Below are 22,334 nucleotides of genomic sequence, written 5' to 3'. Positions count from 1 at the left end.
AGCCTGGCGGGCTGCAGTACACGGAGTCGTGAAGAGTCAGACACAACTGAGCGACCAACAGTAGACCTGGGGTGGGGCAGGAGTGTTGTAAGCAAAGGTGTTGTATGTGGTAGTGACCACCTTTTAAGAATTGCTTTACCTTTCAGTGTCTCTCCCCACCAGAGCCATCACAGATTCATTTAGGAGAAAACGGCAAATTAGAGAAATGGATTTGTGAGCAAAGATATCAACCAGGAAAAAGATGAAAGTCTGACTGTACAGAGCCGCTAACAAAGCTTTCAGTGAGCTGATCAAGTCCAAAGAATTTGCTGAATACGGACGGTTATTTCCAAGAATATAATTAACACTTTTCATACCCCAAAATGTTAAAAGTCCATTAATTATCAGCTATTCGAAGAGGGAGACAAAAGACCAGAGGTGTTCCTCAGAGGAGCATTTTTATTAAAGGGAAGTGTATTTATGTGCACTGAAAATTAGAGAGGGTTTTGAATAATTCACGGGGAAAATGGAAGTTGCATTTCCCCCTTGGATTGAATGTAGTTTCAAGTGATGTAAGCTCCATGCCTAAAATATTAGTTTAATATAAGAACAAGCCCCTTTCCAGCTTGGAGATGTGGCTCACGCAACTCCCCTTGTAATCAGAAGCGATTGTCTGTAAAACAGCTTTGCAGTACTTGGATTCAATGGGTTTTTGGACCTGATTCCAATCAAGAGATGCAAATGCCTCCTGTCGACAGTTTCCTCGGCTTAGATGTATTTGCTGAGGGAGATTTATATTGATTCCCTGTAATTTAAGATGCTCCGCTGGGCCTGTGTTGTGCAATCTTGGAGGCTGGGAGGGTGCCGGGGGGTTGCGGTGCTGCTCGCTGGGTCAGCTGTTGGTTTCAAGAAGGAGGCAAGAGGATCCAGGCAGCCACAGGCAAGACGTTGCTTGGTGATTGGGGCCTTCAGGGATGAATTCGCTTTGTGCCTAAAACCCCAAAAAGAAGCTTACCAAACTGAGGCCAGGCTAGTGACACCTTTTCAGAAAAGGGATACATGTATAAGGAAATGTTAGGGAAGCGCTGGTAGTTCAGATATGTGGCTAAGACATTAAAAAAAAAAAAAATTGGCCTCTGTAACAGAGTTCATCTCCAGCTTCCTGCACCCAGGAAAACACCCTCCCCCGCCCCCCAGCAACTTCCAGAAGGGGCGGGAGGAACAGATGTGGAAGAGGCGTGGATTCAGTTTATGGATGATGGGAATGGAGGAGTCAGTGAATCTGGGTCACTGTGCGATGGGGCTTGGGTCTGCTAATCCAGGGACACCTATTTGGGGGCCCACAGGGGCCTGGCAGGGAGTCCCAGTAGGAGAGTCTGCCTGGGAGGACACAGATGGATGTAGCCACCTTGCTCTTTGTGTTGGGGTAACTGTGAGGGGTGGAGATGGGGTGAACCAGGAGCCAGTGCTGCCCCTAAAAAGGGTTCAAAGTCGAGTTGAGAAGAAAAGACAGGGATGTAGAAAATAGTCGTGCCAGGTGGAAAGCGGTAAGGATCCTGAGAAAGGAGCCAAGGAGTACAGAAGAGTTGCGGGCACCCAGTTCCTGACTGGCAGGGTGTGTGGAATGAAGGGGGATGTTAGAGGGCGTGAGCACGATTTCCCTGTTGCTGGTGCAACCCGCGAGGCCCTGGGGATGGACACAGCCTGTGGACCAGAAGGGCTTTTGTGCGATCAGGACACCCGTCTTAGTCCCTCTCTTCCTAGCACCTGGCCACCTTGGCTCAAAGTAGATGCTTAGTACATATGCAGTGAGTGAGTTAATCTGGTTTGGGCAGCAGAGCTCCTTGGACACTGGTGAGGGTTTAGCCATGAGCATAATGTCAGTGGGACCTCCCGGACAGCCCTCCATGGGGTCCAGATGCCTGTGGGAGCTCTCAGAGTGGGTAGTGCCAGCTCTGCGGCTGCAGTGGGGCGAGAATTCACACGCATGGCTTGGATGGCAGTGCTTGCCCACCCCCCTGTCAGAAATCACGAGGATTTATCTGGGATCCAGCTAAGTTTTATTGAGTGCCTGTTATGCGGAAGGCCTGGAAAAGGAATGTATGATGCTGAAAGGCAAGGACCCTGCCTTGAAGAGCAGCCAGGCTCTGTGAACGAAGTAGGGTGAGGTGGGCTGGGAGACAGGCACCTATAGAAGGAACCATGAACCATGGGATCAGAAAGGGCGGAAGTGAGGTGCCTGTGGAGGAAGTGTGGGCTGCTGGCCCGTGGCTCTGCTTACGTGGGGAGCTTGGTTTCGGCAGGTGTGAACTGTGCATGTTACGGTCTGTGTGTTACGGCTCTCTAGTAATGATACCAGTGTCTTGCAACCCTGCTTCTTCCTGCCCCAGATTAATCTAGTCCCGTTAACCTGGTAGACTGTGTTCATCCAGGGACCTCTCTGGACTACTGAGACTCTGCTGAGCCCAGACTCCGCTCTCCAGGAACATGCAGCCTGGAGATGGTGTTGGAGAGGAACCGTGCTGAGTCACCTGTTCTTCCAAAAATGAAACTGTTACCGTGTCCTGGCACTTGGCCTGGAGTAACAGCTCCTTGTTTTATCTGATGATAGCCAGTTGTTTAAAGATAAGAGTCTGCCCAGGGGACACTTTCACCAGTGCCTTCCTAGGTAGGGAGTTGGTCCCTGGAACAGAGGCTAGAGATTTATTCAGTGTTGATGAGCTGTGCAAATTCTGGAGTGGAGAGAAGGGTGACCACTAAGCAGAGGGGAGGCGGGCCTGGGGCTCAGATGGGCAGAGTGTGGAGCAGGGAAAAGTGGAGGCGCTCCAAGTGGAGTCAGATGCAGACACGGGTCCTCTGTGGTGGATGCTGGTGGGCACTGGCTGGAGCAAACAGTAGCAAGACTCATCCTCAAGTCTGCAGGCAGGACCCCTTCTGTGGCCCTCTCAAGCATGTAGCAGTGAGTCATGCACACGTTTTTACTGCAGTGATGCAATACTACTATCGTTTATTTATTTGGGGCTTCCCAGGTGGCGCTAGTGTGAAGAGACTGCCTCCCGAGGCAGGAGACATAAGAGATACAAGTTCAGTTCCCAGGCTGGGAAGATCCCCTGGAAAAGGAAATGGCAGCCCGCTCCAGTATTCTTGCCTGGAGAATCCCATGGACGGAGGAGCCTGGCGGGGCTTATAGTCCGTGGGGTTGCTCGGTTTCTTTCTCTATATTTTGTCAGTGTTACTTTTTGATTGAGGTGTAGTTGATTTACAGTGTTGTGTTTCAGGTGAACAAAGTGATTCAATTATAGTTATATGTATATAATTATATAATCTTTCTTCAGTCTTTTCCATTATAAGTTATTCTAAGATATTGACTGCAGTTCTCTGTATTTTATAGTAGGTCTTTGTTGTTTATCTGTTTTATGTACAGAAGTGTGTATCTGTTAATCCCAGATCTTGTAAAATTTAAACTTAAATTTAAATGGAGAAGTCACTCCATAGATCTTTTCAGTGAGTTTGTAGCTTTAGATCTTCACTAAAATCATTAAAATCTTCACATTTTGCTTCAGTTTTCTTTAAATATGCCACACAGAAACAGTAGTTTTAAGATTTTGAACTTTTATTTGATTATAGAAGTAAAAGGCTTAGAAGAAGCAGCTGCCCACTAGGGTTCTGTGCAACTTTCTTCCCCTTGGGTTTCCCCCTAAATGCTGAACAGGACGTTGCTATTTGCTGGCCAGCAGCCACATCTTTTTCCTCTTTGCTTGTGTACCCTAACTTTGTTCTAACATTAGGCCACCCCCCTGGCCACTGGACTCAGTGACTCCTGATGTTGCCGTCAAGTCACCAGGGCCCCGTTCTCCTGCCCTTTAAGGGGTAGCCTAGGGGTGCTTCTGGGAAGGTTTCTTTGCTCTTAGAGACAAACAAGGAAGAAGTAGCCTCCCCCTTCACTGGCGAAGAAAGAGCCTGGAGCCTGCAGAACAGTTGCTCAACACAAGCGGGACCGGCAGTTGCCTGTTTCTCACAGGATCTGGCTCCCACCCCATCCTGTTCTGCTCCCGTCTGAATTAGCTCATCTCCCAGCCTGAGCCCCACCCTTGTTTTCTTTGGTGGCCCATACTGGACCCCTCAATCTTCCTACATCTCTATATTCATTTTGCAGAAGTATAGTCTTTAGAGATTTGGGTAATATATGTATATGTACGAATTATTGTGTGTTTGAAAATGAATATATTCTCATACTTGACTTGATAGTCTATTAAAATATGGAATTCAAGGTGAAAATCATTATTTCTTGGAACGGTATCATAGCTCCCTGACTTCAGATGCTTGTTGTTACTGTTCAGGGATCTGCCGCCAGTGATTCCATTGATCTGTGACCTATTCTATCTCCCTGGAATTCTCTTTCTTCTAGGCCCCTGGACGTGCAGGATACTATGGTTTGCAATAGTCTGTGTTTTCTCAATTAGGTCCTCATTGGGCACTTCTAACCTGGACTCTTCCGTGTTAGTTCAGAAGAGGCCCTAACAGTCAACTGGATCCTATTTCTCTGGTCAGAAGGAGGGTAGTCAGTGTGTAAACGTGCCCCCTCAGCCTTGAAGCATGGCCGGTTCAGAAGAGTGGTCCTGGGACGGGACTTCTGGTCAGGATCCTTCCTGGCCACTGTCTGGACCACACATTAGAGGGGCAGTTAGCATCATAGCTCTGTTTCTTGTGCCTGAAACTTAGGCACCCAGGTCATGTATTTAAGAGGATATGATTGTGAATCGTTATATGGAAAGTGACTAATTAGCTTTTTGGCTGTTTTATTGAAAAGATAAGAAGCATGAGACTTATGGTATTTCTTTGAGAGTCTTTGATTAAAATGGATGTTTGAGCAGCTCATGCTATTTAAGAGTGAATTTCTAAACTGTGGTGTTAAATATTTAAAGCATGCGCATTAAAATTCATCCTTACTCAGGTCTGTGCTTTCTGAGAGTGTTTGATTTTTGTTGCTTATGGAAGTTGTCAGTTTTGATCATCCAGATGTGATGCGTGAAGCCCCCGTGCTATCCCAGAAATGCTTACAGGCCAGCTTTCCTGAGTTGGGTGCGATTCAGACACTTATCACCATGTTGCTCTTTAAGGAAGCATTCTTGAATTTTGTTGGAAATCTTAAGGTTTCTTACTTGCTTTGTTTTGTACTATTTTTCTGCAAGTTTTGGTGAAATGTTGGAGGAATCCTACAAGTCCACTAAGGCAATATTATTCATTCATCTTGATTGTATAGAAGAACCAGTCATTCTCCCCAGCATAGGTCATTTATTTTTCTTGCATGTTTCTAGGCCAAGTTGGTTCCTAACTAAGGAATATATTTTTTTCTTTTTCTATTTATCTTCATTTCTTTATCTCTCCCATAGAGATTAAGACATTCCAAACATGGTGATCAAAATGCCTTATTCATTACATAGTATAACTAAGAGAAATACAGAGACTCTTAACAAAAAGCCTTGGGACTTGAAAGTATATCCCTTTCCATTTAATTGGAGTTTGTTTGTTTGTTTGTTTTTTGCAGTCACTGTGCCATTTATTTATTTGCTCTCTGGTTGTTACACACTTTTTTTTTTTTTTGCTTGTGCTGCCTTGGTGTTAAATATTTAGCTTTATCCTTCTAGGTATCTGGTTCATTTGACAGAAAAAAAGGTTATATGCTTCTGATGAAAGATGAAGAAATGTACCTTCCAGAAAAGACTTGATTTGAAAGAAACCCATTTCCAGTGACCTGGTGCAGGCTGCTGCTTTTTTTAATTTCAAGATCTTTAATCTGGCAGTGACTGTTTTTGAGTTTTTTTTTTTTTAATTGGAGTATAATTGCTTTACAATGTTGTGTTAGATTCTGGTGTACAACAGTGTGAATCCGCTCTATGTATACATGTAGCCCCTCCCTCTAGAGCCTCCCTCCAAAACCCCCCTCCACTCGCTTTGTCATCACAGAGCACCAGGCTGGGCATCCTGTGCTATACAGCAGCTTCCCGTTAGCTATGTTTTACACACGGCAGTGTATCTGTGTCAGTGCTGCTCTCTCAATTCACAAGGGGGGTACCCTCTCCTTACCCCCAACCTGTGCAGGCTTTTGAGCTGCAGGTGATGCTCAAATTATTGCTGATGCTGTGAGAAAGAATTCTTTCTTCCTTTCAGATAGCAGACAATCCCTGAGGTTTACAGCCTACAGTCCCACAGATAAACAAGGGTCATATGCCACCCCCGTTGTGAATGCTCAAGTCCATTGCCAGGGTCTAAGGTACATGGAAGAGGTCAAGGTTTGCAGCTTTGAGCACCTCTGCGGCTTTGAAATAAACACACTTGGAGAAGCGAGGTTGAGCAGGGTCTGGCAGAGAAGTTTGAGAAAGTGTTGGTCCTGTCTCCCAGTTGTACTTGCAGCCCCCCAACCCCAGCCTCCAGGAAGCATTCTCCCTCCCTACCTGTTAAAGCAGACTTAAGGATTCTCCTGGAACTGCCTGGCCCAGCATCCACACTGTAGAGCAGATTGAGCCATAGGACACGTGGGAAAGAAAGAAGGGGATGTGTTCCTTGCCCGTTCTAGATTTGTTGCGTGTTTTTAGGGTGTGTTGAAATATTCACATAAGCCATTTATGATTAGAAATGAAGGGAACAAACTTGTGAATATCAACAGCGTTATGTTAATACTTGGGCAGGTAGATGAATAGGAGAAGATGCTCTAAATTCAAACTGTTCTTCAAAGCAAGTGGGTCCTCAGTTGCCCTTCACCTGCCGGGCAGGTGGCATAGGTTGTGAAGCAGCCAGGTTATGAGTTCATAGGCTGGATAGCCCTTGGACGAGAAGAGAGGACATGCCTTGCAAGTGAATGTTGGAGCTCATTTTTTTTTTTTTAAATGCTGTTCACTCCTCCAACAACAGTATAACCAAAGCCTTGTCTGACTCAGCCAGTTGAGTCAGACATATGGATACTATATATGGAGTCCTATATATGGATACTCTTCCTTTCCTGTACGTCAGAAAGGATCTGCTTTTATCTAGATATGAAGCCTGTCTCTCTTTTCAGTTTCTTATTAATAAATGCAAGAATATGATAATATTGGAAGAGTTTGGATCTCATCTAGTACTTTGTAGATGGAATATTAGTCTTCAATATGTTGGCTTGATAAAATCTGGAAATAGCTTGTCTCCCATGTTTGCCATTAAAAATAACGGCTAGAGAGAATTTCACTTTGGAGATACACAGCATGAAATAAGAAGTACAAATAGCTGAACATCATATGAAATGATGTGTAATGTCACTAGAGGTAAAGTAATAAGGAAATAAAATAGCAAGACTTTAAACCTGTCAACTTTAAAAATTGATGATTCTGTGGAAGCTTGGCCTGGGGGCTTAAGACCATGGACTGTGGATTTACATTCCTGCTCTTCCTCATACTTTCAGAAGTTATTTAATGTCTCTCTGCCTTAGTTTCTTCATCTGTAAAAACAAGATAGCAAAATCTAGCCATAGGGTTGTTATATGGATTCAGTGCAGCAAAGCACTGCAAATAGCACCTGGAAATGGTAAATGCTATTCAAGTGTGGAAAATAAATTCCTAGTGTTGAGTGAACTTCATTTCTTAAAAAAGTGCTTTTGAATCCCTGCTGTGTGCCTGCTACTGTTGTGGGCTTGAGACGAGAGTGGTGAACAGAAGATGGGATGGTTGGGTGGGGGTTGCCTGCTCTCCTGGAGCTTATATAGGACAAGGGGAGGCTGATAATACACAGGCAAATAAACACAAGAACCAGATCACCTTGGGTGGTGAGAAGTGTGTTCTGAAGAGAGTATCCAGATGTCCAGTCTGTACTTGGTGTCTTGGCATTCTGTCTGTCTTAGCATTTTAAAATTCTCAAAAGTGTTCCAGTTCTGTACAAAATCTTGCACATGAATGTTTTTAGTAGCTTTATTTATAATTGCCACAATCTGGAAATAAGCCAAACGTTCCTCAACCGGGGAAGGTGTGAACAAACTGTGGTACATAGTATGGAATTGTATTTAGCCATAGAAATGAATGAACTCTGATAGACCCCAGGTCGTGATGAATCTCAGATGCACTGTGCTTGGGAAAGAAGCCAGGCATAGAGGCTGCACACTGTATAGTTACATTTAAATGACATTCTGGAAAAGGCTAAGTGTGGGAACAGAAATCAGATCTCGGTTGCCAGGGGCTGGGTAAGGGAAGGGTTGACTTGCAAACCGGGGGATTTTGGAGCCTGTGGAACTGTTCTGTATCTTGATTGTGATGGTGGTGATCACAAGGTTGACTACATTTGCTGAAACGTGCAGAACGGTACAGTAAAGAGGGTGCAATTTACCATAGATAAATTATGCTTTAATTAAAAATGAAAAAATTCCTAAGCAGAAAAATGGTGTTGCTGTTCAAATGGCAAATAATCTGGTCATTGTGGTCATGAAGAATTTCAGAAGAGAGGAGATGGGACAGATAGTAGGGAAATTGAGAGAGAGAAGGAAGATTGATTGACACTTTTTTCTTGAGGGCAATTTGCATTTATTCAACAAGTAATTATGGGCACCCATTATGTGCCAGGTCCTGGCATATAGTCTGGGCATAGACTATGCCTGTAAACAAAACAAAAAACCCTAATGGGGCTTCAAGTTGTGTATTAAGATGAAAATGTGCTTTCCTGTTTTCACAATGAGGCTACCTTTAGGAATGTATTGTAAGGAAGTAAGGGGAGCATAAAGATATACATTCAGCAATTTTATATGAAGAACTATTTTAAAAGACAAAAGCTGAAAACAATCTAAAGTCTGACAGTGGGAGATTGACAGGGAAATTATGGTAAAAGTGACCATGACAAGTAATAAAGTTTTATTACATGTATTTATGTGGAGAGGTGTCCATGATATGCAAAGTATAAACCTGGAGTTAAAAAGCTGATTCCTTGAGTGTTAAAAAAAATCTGGGGTTCTACACATTAATCTCTGTTTTTTATGGTGGGAGCAGGGGACTTTGGTATATTTTTTTATTTTCTTACACAATGAAATTCCATTAAAAAAATAATGGGCAATGTAAGTATTTGAATTTTAGGAAAAAATCACTCAAGACAAAAAATAAATATTACACATAATAGGCAAAAATGAATACCCTATATATTCTAGGTGATACTCTGTCCTGGAAGTAAGGATGTTTTTTTAATGTGGAAAACAAATGCTTTCTGTTGTCAAATGTGAAAGAGGCTTCTTTTGGAGAAGCATGCAACATTTTTACTGGGGATACCTAAAATATCAATTCATTTAATATTTTGATGAAATATAAGATTGGTCTAGCCTTTGGAAAGCCAAGTTATGTCTTTTCCTGGCCCTTTACAAAATAGAGCATTTTGTTTACACATTCTTCACTCAAAATAAAAATAAAATAGCCTCTGCTAGCTAAGAAGAAAAGGGAGATTTTTTTCTGAACACAGTTCTGATTATATGTTAGAATAAAATGTGATGTAGTACTCATATTATGGACATAGATAAGGAGAGTAAAGCCAGCTGCAGAGAATGGTTCTAGTTTTACATAATTTAGCAACCTTTCACAGAATTCAGCACCACGGATAGCTACAGTGTCCTGGAACATAAGAGTTACCATCTCCCAACCAGTGATTCCTGGAGAAGAAAATGGCACCCCACTCCAGTACTCTTGCCTGGAAAATCCCATGGATGGAGGAGCCTGATAGGCTGCAGTCCATGGGGTCGCTAGGAGTCAGACACGACTGAGTGACTTCACTTTCACTTTTCATTTTCATGCATTGGAGAAGGAAATGGCAACCCACTCCAGTGTTCTTGCGAGAATCCCAGAGATGGCAGAGCCGGGTGGGCTGCTGTCTCTGGGGTCGCACAGAGTCGGACACGACTGAAGCGACTTAGCAGCAACCAGTGATTCAACTTTTAATCAAGCAATGAAACTGAATTTGTAAAGTTTATTCAGTCAGCAGTGCATCGAGTTTTAAACTACCTGTACCTGTTGAGAATAAACAGATACAGCATTATGAAATAGGACCAAGAACCTGGCTATTTCTAAATAATTGCCATTGCAGAAAGCATAGATGAGTGATTACCACAAGACTCTCTAAAATAGTTGAATACATTAACTTGTATGTGAATGCTTGTAAGTCACTTCACATAAAACTATCCTATTAAATTATAGACCTCAATAGATGCTCAGTAAAAATGTCAAACTTTGAAAGTTGGGATTTTGACTTTTTTGCATCATTATTGTATTTACCATTACATTTTGGGTTTACAGCTTATACATTTTTCTGTATTCATAAGTTTTTCTGAAGGATAATTTGTTGCATGGTAGGAATTTTAGCTGGAGCTTCTTTGGTGCCTAAGTTTTATTGAGTCAGATGGAATTGCATTTACATTCAAAGACACAGCACTTGAATATTTATGTGAAAATTCACAACTGATAAAGCATTCCCTAGCAGATTTGGCAGCTCAGAAGGAAAATACAGTATTTTTCATATCTTTTAAAACCCATGTCTCCATTTAATAACATAAAATCCCTCAAACTTTCTTTAGTTTTTAAATCTTCTAATTAAAATAAATATTATGACAAATATAAATCAATCATGATGATCCGAATGTGTTTTTCCATATAGTGTTAGTTGCTCAGTCGTGTCTGACTCTTTGCGATGCCACGGACTGTAGCCCGCCAGGCTCCTCTGTCCGTGGAATTTTCCAGACAAGAATACTGAAGTGGGTTGCCATTTCCTTCTCCAGGGGATCTTCCTGACCCAGAGATTGAATTTGGGTGTCCTGCATTGCAGGCAGATTCTTTACCATCTGAACCACCAGGGAAGGCCCTGAGAATTCTGGCATAGCCCTCCTAGGGGGAAGGGAAGAGGGTGCCTTACTGGTTAACCAGTTGGGAAGGTGGACTTTGTAATCTACATCTTAAAAGACTGGAAAAAAAATGAGGGCCCATGCTGTATTGAAAGTGATTCACCATTTTGAGCTGAAGTTGGGAGGAGATAATCCCAAGTGCCAACTATGTGCAAAAATGCTGTCCCAGACACTGTAGGGAATAGAGAGGCATCTGAGCTGTTAACCTACAGCCTAGTGAGCTTGCAGTTTAGTAAAGAAGACACACAGCTGTAATGGAACTGTAGAAAAAGGCTCATCTAAGTATAATAAAAGAAGATGTGTATGCTAAGTCACTCAGTCGTGTCCGACTGTTTGTGACCCCACAGACTGTAGCCTGTCCGTGGGATTCTCCAGGCAAGAACACTGGAGTGGGTTGTCATGCCCTTCTCCAGGGGATCTTCTCGAGCTAGGGATTGAACCCAAATCTCTTATATCTCCTGCATTGGCAGGTGGGTTCTTTACCACTAGCGCCACCTGGGAAGCCCAATAAAAGATGTGAAAGTGAAAGTGAAGTCGCTCAGTTGTGCCCAACTCTTTGGCACCCAATGGATAGTAGCCTTCACCCAGCTCCTCTGTCCATGGGATTTTCAAGGCAAGAGTACTGGAGTGGGTTGCCATTTCCTTCTCCAGGGAATCTTCCCAACCCAGGGATCGAACCCAGGTCTCTCACATTGTAGACAGATGCTTTACCATCTGAGCCACCAGAGAAGTCATATTTTTTTAAAAATTATATTTATGTACATAAAAGATGTACATAAATATAATTTTTAAAATATGGTATGATAGTGCCAGAAGGAAAGATCTAGGGATTTAGGATGTGGAGAACTAATATCAAGCTACTTCTTCACCTTTTTTGGGGAAAGGGGAGAAAGGAGAAATCAGGAAAGGCCTAATGAAAGATTGGCATTCTGAGCTCAAAGGGTGGAGCTGTGGGGTGCTTGTGCTCAGTCGCTCAGCTGTGTCCAACTCTTTGCGACCCCATGGACTATAACCCACCAGACTCCTCTGTTCATGGAATTTTCTAGGCAAGTATACTGGAGTGGGTTGCCATTTTCTACACCAGGGGGATCTTCCCAACCCAGGGATTGAACCCACGTCTACTACATTGGCAGGTGGATTCTTTACCACAGCGCCACCTGGGAAGCAAGAAGCTATGGAATATGAAGGCCAGTTTTACTGGCAGGCACATGTCAAGTAGAACAGTAAAGGGGATTAAAGCCTGGAAGCATACATGGGCCCAGCGCTCATCAGACCTTGAATGTCAAGCTGGGAGATGTGGCCTTCGCCCATCATTCAGATAGTGGTATGGTCACATTAGCGGACAGCACAGAGATGGGGGTCTGCTGAGGTCTTCTGTGTCCAGGCATGCCTTCCCTGCTGTACTAGACAGAATAAACATGGTGACAGGAAATTGAAGCGCAAGATAGAGGAAGAGATTGTTTATGAGGACCTAGATCCTATCTGTCTGCTTAATGATGCAAGAACATATATACACTCAACTGAAAGGTTCTGGACAAGTTGGTCAAACCATCAGCAGAGATTGAGAGCCAGGGAGAGTCAGGAGAGCCGAAGACATGCCTGATGGTTAATGATGGACAAAGACAGTTTTGTTTGTTGGCAAGGAAGAGGGTGCGGTGCTTACCTGACGTGTCAGTGAGCCTGATGCTGAGTCCGTGTTGCGTTTTAGAAAGCACTGGTCACTTGTCACTCTCTAGCAATCACATTGTGGGCTGCAGTGGCTGATACTCTGGTTTGAGTTGTCACTGCCGAGAATTTACTGATTTCCTGCTGCCAGCCTCTGCAGTTCAAGCTCAAGAGGTCTGTTGGTTTCATGCTTATAATTCTGCCCTCAGAGAATTAGAGACGCTTACTTTGTGGGTTGGCTCACATTTGTGGAATTCTTGCTGTCTGTGACTTTCCCGACCCAGAGAACATGAAGCTCTTTTAAACTGCTGTCCTATTGATTTACCTACATGCTTTTTGTATTTGTGCCAGAGGCACAAGGAAAACACCTTAAAAACTGAATAAAGAAAGAAAGAAGGATGTACTGAGACTCCCCTCTGTGTCAGGGAACTGAGGCTGGGATCAGAGTGTCAGCGCCCGGGTTAGGCTTGAGGCTGGACCTGGAGGTCCACTGGCCTTCTCGGGACCAGCCTGACCTAAGGAGTGGGAGGATGAGGACGTGAGTACAGAGTGGACAGAACGGAAGTGCAACACGGCAGGGAGGGGAAGGTGTACACTTGTGCGTAGGCGTGTGTGTGTGTCTTTTGTTTTATTCTGTTTTTTATTTAAAAATTTTATTGAGTATAGTTGATTTATAGTATTGTGTTCAAGTGTACAGCACAGCAATTCAGTTATACGTATGCTTATATCTGTTCTTTTCTGATTCTTACCTGATTCTTTTCTCATACAGTAGTTATAGAGTATTGAGTCGTGTTCCCCGTGTTGTAAAGTCAGCCCTTGTTGGTTATCTATCTTGATTTGGTTTTGTGTGTATGTTAATCATAGGTGTGTGTGTGTGTATGTGTGTGTATGTGTGTGTGTGTGTTTGGACAAGATTCTATGAACATGGGGGGAAAGAGTGGAAAGACTTAGGCTAGGATGTTACTGCATCCTGTGGTGGGGAGTAGGGAGAAGGGACAAATAAAAAAAATGACTGACAAAAACTTAGCTTATAGGAAATGATCTCATTAATGGAAAAAGTACACGCTGTGTGTAGATGCAAGCAAATGAAAGGAAAAGAATATTTATAGCAAGAATACTCTCATGGGGCATGTGAGGCCTGAGAACGACCTAATGCTGGGAGCGTGTGATATTGCTTTCTATACCGATATGTTACATTTGATGATGTCCACCAGGTTTCTCCGTTGTACAGATGAAGTTTTCCTTTGTAAGAAATAAAGCAGTCTGGAGGGTGGTGCTCTAAGACTGTGTAAATATCCTGTTTCCCAGCAGTTTTGCACTTGGTGATTTTAGCAACCGTTGGTGTCCCTCATCCAAGATAATTATTACTCTGGTGAATACAAAGTGGTGATTTTTCTAATTGTCTAATTTTTCTTGTATCAGTTGGTATTCTTCTGTGAAGAAGAACCTTCCTTTCTCGTCTGCCCTTTTTAATCAGTATCAGTATGAACTTGTGGGTTTTTAAAATATAAACTTAAGATTTAATGTGTGTTTATAATCCATTTCTAACATTAATCATTTCGATGTTATGTTCTCCCGTGCCCCTATCAGAAAAGTTTTGGAGAAATAGTATCTGGATTGAGTGAATGAAGTAATGGTAGGAAAGTGATGAATAAATCTGTGTTTACCGAGAGTTTCTATCTGTCAATCTAGTGTACTTTTCTTTTTATTTCTCTCTAGGTCTCATGGACTAATTGGCTCTCATTCACCGGGAACCCAACAGATAAGTCGTCCTTCTGTGTGTGAAGAAAATGCTCGGTTTTAAAACTGCTCTGAAAATGATGAAAGCAGGATCGCCCCGGTGACGCTGTCAGGGGGCAACAAGCAGCTTGAGAATTTCGTCTTCTCCAGGTAGCAGCTTGAAGGACACCCCTTTCCATTAAGGAGGACTGCATGGCAGGCAGCCCCCACTGACGGCTGGAAAATGAGTGTTCCAGTGGCTCCTAAGAAGTCATGCTACAGCGAATTGCGGGACAGCACAAACGGAGCAAAACATAATAACGACCGAGTCCTGAGTTTGGGAGATGCCAATGCCAACCCCATCGTGTTGGAGGTCGGCTCCTCTTCTGACGAGCCTGCCACATGTGCTGTGCCAGAGGAAGTTGGAAATGCAAATTTGAGGGGACCAGAGAGTAGTCCCCGTGTCCCGAAGGAGTTTCACCCACTTCAGGGCTTTGCGAAGGCATCTCAGGCCGTCCCCACCGGCCTGAAGGATTTTAAATTCTCTCCGATGGCTCAGAGAGAACGGAATGAAGAGTCCGAGCTGGAGAGAGGTGCAGACCACCTACAGGCCCTTCGGGGTCTCCAGGGACCAGGTCTGCCGAGTCGGAGGACTGTCATGGGCGAGTCTAGCCTGGAGGTTCCGGCTAAGCGGGAGGCTGATGTCCCCCGGCCTGTCCCCAAGGATAAGTTGGCCAAGACCCTTGACAACGAGGAACTGAGGAGGCATTCTTTAGAAAGAGTTAGCAGTTCTGCTGCAGCAGCGGATGTGCTCACAAAGGAGCGGGCTGGGGGCCTGGCCTGGCCGCTTCCACAACCCACAGGGCTGGGGTCCCCAGAAGCCCCGCATCTGGTGCCCGGTGATGGGAGGGGGCCGCCAAAGATGGGGACAGCCCCTTCTCCAGGGCTGCCTTGTCCTCTGGCGGACGGGACCTCAGAGGGAAAGGGCGCACGTCATCCTAAACCATCTACCTCAGTAACCATGGAGATCGTCCCCTTAGAGATCCAGCCAGAGAGGGGACGGGTACCCAAGGTCAGCGCCCAGAGCACAGCACCTTCTGCCCATCCAGAGTGCGCTCTCGATTGCTCTCCAGCCTCGAAGGATGTCCCGAGAAGGCCAGAAGCACAAGTGGGTCCGGTGAAGGTGGAGCCCAAGACAGAGCTGAAACCTGTGCAGGAGTTCAAGTCCACCCAGGTCGGGGAGCTGGGGTGTCGTCAGGGGCATGGCGTGTCACCTCTCGGGAGAAAGGAGCCAGCTGGAGAGGTGCAGCCAGGAGCCTCAGCCGCTGGGTTGAGCAGCTTGGCACATGGCGTTCCCCACCCCCCGGGTGCAGGAAGAGACAGAGGTGAGCCGGAGAAGGGAGGTGAGGATGGGTCTCTCCGAACCACCCCCAAACCGAGCCCTGGTTCCTCACGAGCTGCGGATCAGCAACCCACGTCCAGAAGTTTGCCAGGCGCAGCTTGGAAGCTGGGTGAAATGGTGCCCAACGGTGTGTCACCAGGGGATGGTCACGTAGCTTTTGTTCCTGGAAACTCGACTGACAGCAAGCCCTCTGGTGCCAGCGATGAGAAAGGCGTCCTGGGAGATGGGAACAGTGTCAACACTATGGTTTTTGACTCAGCTTCCTCTGTTGGAGAGAGCGAAACTCGGGTCCCTGAGCCCCCCAACCCTTCAAGCAGCCGCTCAGAAGCCGAGGAAGGCCAAGAGGTCTGTCTATCTGTTGCAGAGACCAGGAACCATCTGGAACCTGCAGTGAAGACTGAAAGCACCTCCCCAGCGAGGGCAGATGTCCTTCTCGGTGTCCCCGCGTCCCTCCACCCAGAGACAACTGTGAATGTGGCCCGCCAGCCCCCGCCACCCAGCAGCCGCTTTCAGGACTTGGGCACGTCAAGTGTGGATGTGGGGTACCCCCCGGCCGCCCTGCCTCCCGCTGACAGCACCGGGTTGTCACACGCCTCCCCCAAAGTGCCTGCCAAGAACGCCTGCCCTGGGGCCCTCCCCCGTCCCGAGGACACACCCACCTCACTGGAGGGGACGATGGGCCCCCCGGTTGAGAAGAGGGATGAGCGGGCGGACCCCAGGCCCGTCGTGATGCCCAAGCCCAAGCACGTGAGGCCCAAGATCATCACCTACATCCGGAGGAGCCCACAGGCCCTCGGCCAGGTGGATGCGTCGCTGGTTCCCATGGGGCTCCCTTATGCTCCGCCTGCGTGCAGCGTGGCTCTCCCCAAAGAGGACAAGGCGGCAGGTGGTGACCTGAAGCCGGCTGCCGGCCTCTACGAGAAGTTCAAGCCGGACCTGCAGAGGCCTCGGGTGTTCAGCTCTGGACTAGTGGTGTCGGGGATCAAGCCCCCAGGACATCCCTTCAGTCCAATGAGTGAGAAGTTTTTGCAGGAGGTAAGAGAATGTCATTGTGAGACAGTCTGTGAGTTGAACATCCTAAAGTTCGTGAGGTGTTTTCAATGAATTGTGAAAGCAGAGTGTCCTCTCTTAGCAAATTCTAGACGCTGATGGACGTATTTGTAAGAAAGGGGTGTTTTGAACTAGAGCAGATTGCAGGCAAATGAACGGTTTCCACTGGAAGAGATTGATGATCAGAATGAGGTGGATCTAACATCTAAAGGGATTCTTTTAAATTCTGCCTGACATAATACATAAAAGTTAGAAAAGCATTTAAATTGGCTTCTGTATTTAAATTGTTCTTGTTGTTGTTCAGTCGCTCAGTTGTGTCCGGCCCTTTGTGACCCCATGGCCTGCAGCACACCAGGCTTCCCTGTCCATCACCATCTCCTGGAGTTTGCTCAAACTCAGGCTTATTGAGTCAGCAATGCCATCCAACCATCTCATCCTCTATTATCCCCTTCTCCTCCTGCTTTCAGTCTTTCCCAGCATCATCAGGGTCTTTTCCAATGAGCTGGGTCTTAGCATCAGATGGCCAAAGTATTGGAGTTTTAGCTTCAGTATCAGTCCTTCCAGTAAATACTTAGCGTTGATTTCCTTTATTGTTATTCAGTCGCTTAGTCCTGTCCGATTCTTTGCAACCCCAAGGACTGCAGCATGCCAGGCCTCGCTCTCCTTCACTGTGTCCTGGAGTTTGCTCAAACTGCCACTGAGTCAGTGATTTCCTTTAGGATTGACTAGTTTGATCTCCTTGCTGATAAGTGAGCACGATTCTTCTATAAAGTAGTGGGAAAAAAACCCCAAATGAATATATTATTCAAATTGCTCAGACTTGATCCTCTTCTGAAGGAGAATATTTCCCTATGGGAGACTTTTGTGTTTGTACACAGTACAGTGAGTAGAAAATAATGTGTTAGGCATGGGCTCTGTTTTAAGTCTAAACAATAGTTACAGCTAGCATTTAGTTGAGTGCCTGCTATGTCCTGGGACCACATAGCGTCACATTTCATTTTTGCCCATCTTCGCCAATCCTTGCTGTGATTCTCTGCAGGGTGGGATTGTGGTGCTCTCATCATTGTCCAGATGAGGAAGCAGATTTGGAGAGCTCTGAGTCCCTCATCTAAAGCCACAAAACAAGGGCAGTGCTGAGATAGCCACCCAGGTCCTCACTGTGCCGCCCCTCTCAGTACCACGGGGCTGGGGCCAGTTGTTCTCCCAGAGCTCAGAAAGCAGGTTTTCTCTGGACTCAAATCTCATGACAACCAGCGATCAACTGAGAGGAAAGTGAGGCCAGGTCAGTGCTCCCCCTGACACCCTCCAGTTCTTCCCAGGCCGCTGTGGGCATGGGTGGGAGCTGGTAGGATGGCTCAGCTGTTAGGATGCCCTCCGTCTGGCTCCTTCACTTCCTGACCGCCTGGCCTTCGTTCCCGCTCCTTTTGCTGCCTCAGGGCCTTTGCACGTACCTTTGCTCAGGATATTCTTCTCTCAGATACCTGAATGGAGAAGGCAGTGGCACCGCACTCCAGTACTCTTGCCTGGAAAGTCCCATGGACGGAGGAGCCTGGTGGGCTGCAGCCTGTGGGTCGCGAAGAGTCAGACACGACTGAGTGACTTCCCTTTCACTTTTCACTTTCATGCATTGGAGAAGGAAATGGCAGCCCACTCCAGTGTTCTTGCCTGGAGAATCCCAGGGACTGGGGTGCTTGGTGGGCTGCCGTCTGTGGGGTCGCACAGAGTCAGACACGACTGAAGCGACTTAGCAGCAGCAGCAGCAGAAGATACCTGGAAGACTCTCCTTCACATTCTGTAGTTCTCTGTTCAAAATATCACTTCATTATGGAGTTTCATTTGAGGAAGTGTAGGTGATGCTGTGGTAAAGAAGCTGCCTGCCAGTGCAGGAGATGCAGGAGACTAGGATTTGATCCCTGGGTTGGAAAGATCTAGAAAGGAAATGGCTACCCACTCCAGTCTTCTTGCTGGGAAAACTCCAAGGACAGAGGAGCCATATGGGCTACAGTCCACGGGGTGGCAAAGAGTTGGGTACGACTGAGCACGCTTCATTCAGTTCTTCAAATAAAGTAATTCTGTGCCACCTTCTCCCCAAAAAAAGATACCCCAGATTTTTCTCTGAGAAACACGTTTGTGAGAAAAACTGTATTTAGAGATGTAGACAAGAATCCTGTTCTTTCTCTCTGACCCGTCTTATCGTTTCTTGTGTATATTTTCCATCTTTGTTGCTTCTGGTCCTTCCATAAAATATAGAGTAATTTCTATATTAGATGCACATTCCTCCTGCCCACCCCCACAGATATTCTGAAGTCTTAACCGTCTGGAAGCCATCCCAAGTCTTCACGAAGTGGCTTGAGTGTTCCTGCAGCTTTAGTAGCTCTGAGGGGTTGGGAGAGACCCCGTTAGCACGGGGATAGAAGTGCCGCTGGGCACAGCCCCTTGATCTGAGGACTGTTTTCTGCCTTAATCAGAGAATCTAGGGCCCAGACCCTTTCTTCAGGCTACAGTAAGAACCTATTTGCTCATGTGCCTGAAATGATTTTAGAAATTTGAAATCACAAGGATTCTTTAGTTTGCTTTTAAATTATTTCTTTAAAAATACTCCATTGGAGAAGGAGGGGGGAAAAAACCTCCATTTGAGGTTAATCTCCCTGTGTCTATGACTGTGCAGTGACACCTGCTGTGTTTTGTCAATAAAGATGAAAGAAAAGAGTGTGACGCTTTTTTGTAGATGCTCTTGTTTTATTAAAAATGCACAGAGTAGGCATAAAAGGAATACTTTTTGTTATCTTACCAGAGACAAATTACCCAACAAAATGATCGGCACCGAAGTTCCTGTAATCGTTAAGGTTGTTTTCCAATGATGGCGTGATGAATTTTGACCCAAGAAACGTATCCAGTTTGAAAAAATGGAATAATTACTGAGATAAGACACTGCAATCTGAAAAACCCAACAGATGTAGGTTAGAAATGGTAATTTCTTCATGAGAGCACCTGCTGAAAGACATGAACAATGACACCAAACATTTAGACACTAAAATTTAAAAATCGAGGGGATGTGAGTATAATTGAAATGCCAAAGATTGATAGTGAGAGAGTAAGTAGAAATCGTAAAAATTTTATCAGAGAGCAGATGTAGAATATTCTTTCATAGGAATATAATTTGCTGGAGCCTGAGTTCCGTCTATCGGCTATAGCAATCATACATATTTTACAATGTGATTATGATAAAACTTTAAAGGCCTCATCTTTTGTTTCAATAATGTCAATTTAAAGAGAACTTTTATCTATTTCGACGTTAAAAGAGTATTAAATTAAGGGTTTATCTCTTCAGCAGCCTGGATCACAGCTTTATAGCCCCTATTAAAGAATGTTGTTAAATGCCTGTGATTCCTGAATAGAAAGAGGTTTGACTTGTAAAATGTATTGTGATTTAGAGTAGACTTAATTAACATGTATGTCTTTTCATAAGCCTCTGACTCTGTTTTTTTTTAACTTGAAGTAAGGTTATTTTTCGGTGACTTATGTTCTTCATTTCTAGCATGAGGAAACACTGATGTTATGAACAGGCTTTGTGAGTACAGAATTGCATATATAAAAGGTAGCCATATGATTGCATATATGTAAGGTAGCCATCCATTGTGTTCTAATCCAAATGGTTAATCACAGGAAGTAGTAACATGATAACATGATGTTATGTTATTGGATTCAGGAAAGAATGAAACATGATTCCTTTATTTAATAGATGTTTGTTGATTTCAGCTCTGTGCTAGACATTGTTCTAGGTGCTATGAATTCAACAGTCAACAAGACTCTGCCCCAAAACTTCCATTCTAGCGAAACTTGCTCAAACATTCCTGGAGGCACCACCATACTAGGGAAGACAATCAGAGGTAATTGAGTCTCTCATTTTTAATTGTATCAACAGAATATAGAGGCCTGAAAACACATCTTTCCATTAACTTCTCTATTCTTCCATTAAATAACCTTTCCTCCCTCATTAACAATGCATAGTTTATTTCCTAAGTAGCCTAATAAAGACTTAACCTAAACTGATTAAGTTCATCAACCTGTTGTAAGACAAGGTCACCAGAAAAACTGCCTGTTCTCCTTGGGAATAAGGAAACTTTCATAATTCCATGAACATTTGCTAAATTCTTGCCTTGCATCATTGACATTATTTATAGATTGACTACTTGCACAAATTCCAATGATTTCATAGTGATATGATTTTAAAATCTTATGGAGGGAGTTCTTGTTTCTCCCAGTGGAATGTAGATTCATAGAGTATTAGAACCAGCATAGACCGAAGGGATCATCCCGTTGTGGTCAACTTAGAGATGAAGACCCTGGGCCCAGAGAAGGTAAGTGATGGGTGATGGAGCAGCTCAGTGATGCCAGAGTGGTCATTGTTGGAGCCTTGGTCGTAGGACGAGGTTCAATGCTCATCCTATGATGTGCGGTTTTCTGATTGAGCTTCTGGTCATTTATCCTAGGTTGCAGAACGCCCTGGAAAAGAAGAATTTTGTTCTCCTCCCTATACTCATTACGAAGTTCCCCCAACTTTCTATCGATCGGCCATGCTCCTTAAGCCCCAGCTGGGATTGGGTGCGATGTCACGTTTACCGTCTGCCAAGAGCAGGATCCTGATTGCGAGTCAGAGGTCTTCCGCGAGTGCCATCCACCCACCGGGAACCATAGCCGCAGCTGCCAGTCTCTACAGTTCCGACCCTGCAGGTAACCAATGCAGCAGGGACTGCTTTTCCTGCTGTGCTTTAAAATAGTGAGCGAATAAAATGAGGGTAGCTGTCTGAAGTAGGAATGCCTCTCCTTCTTTAGAAGGGCCTTTTCCCCTTCTTCCATTTGCTTGTAGATATGGACACTTGTCGAGACTCCTCTACCACTGTCTTCCTCTGCGTCACCCTTAAAATGACGGCCCTTATAATCACCACTTTACAGCTTTTAGTTTCTCCCTCCCCTGATGCATCTTATGGACCAGGGTTCAAAAGATTGTTTCTGTAAAGGGCTACATAGTATTAATAAGTATTTTAGGCTCTCTGGGCCATAATGATCTGTGTTGTAACTACTTAGCATGAGAGTAGCCAGAGACAGTATGTGCATGCATGGGTGCAACTGTGTTTCAACACAGCTTACTTTGCACAGATACAGGCACACCTGGGAGATGCTGTGGCGTCAGTATTTGCTTCACGCAATAAAGCGAGTTTTGAGGGTTTGTGTGTGTGTGTATGTGGTTTCCCAGTGCACCTAAAAATTATGTTCACGCTGTGTGTGCTCAGTCTCTCAGTCGTGTCCGGCTCTTTGTGAACCCATGCACTGTAGCCCACCAGGCTCCTCTGTCCATGGATTTTCCAGGCAAGAGTACTGGAGTGGGTGGGGTAGCCATGCCCTCCTCCAGGGGGATCTTCTCGACCCAGGAATTGAACTCACGTCTCCTGTTTCTCCTCCATTGCAGACAGATTCTTTACCCACTGAGCCATCTGGGAAGCACTGGAGTCTATTAAATGTGCAATAACATTATGTATTAAAAAGCAGTGTATCTACCTTAATTAAGAGCTGTTTATTTATAAAAAATCTGAACCATCATCTGAGCCTTCAACAAATCATGCTAAT

At 44.9% G+C, this 22,334-nt stretch overlaps 1 protein-coding gene across 5 annotated transcripts in view; it reads left to right on the top strand.

Moving 5' to 3' along the window:
- The window catches only part of MTUS2 (microtubule associated scaffold protein 2), a 394,983-nt gene that overhangs the window by 113,277 nt on the left and 259,372 nt on the right, over positions 1-22,334 (top strand). For 2 of the 5 annotated variants that reach the window (XM_086328484.1, XM_086328483.1), the window contains exons 4-5: positions 14,255-16,691; positions 21,200-21,440. In XM_086328484.1, the coding sequence (XP_086184610.1) occupies positions 14,499-16,691; positions 21,200-21,440 (2,434 nt within the window). In that variant the 5' untranslated portion in view covers positions 14,255-14,498. Of the gene's footprint in view, positions 1-14,254; positions 16,692-20,465; positions 20,597-21,199; positions 21,441-22,334 lie in introns of those variants that run through there. The other 3 variants (XR_015137592.1, XM_086328485.1, XM_086328486.1) reach the window with 3 other exon arrangements.

Source organism: Bos grunniens, chromosome 12 (assembly GCF_055505025.1).
Source record: "Bos grunniens cultivar Pamir isolate PY7600 chromosome 12, Bosgru_T2T1.0, whole genome shotgun sequence".
NCBI classification, from domain to species: domain Eukaryota; kingdom Metazoa; phylum Chordata; class Mammalia; order Artiodactyla; family Bovidae; genus Bos; species Bos grunniens.
The sequence above is the reverse complement of the archived record's forward strand: the minus strand, read 5'-3'. Positions and strand labels throughout refer to the sequence as shown.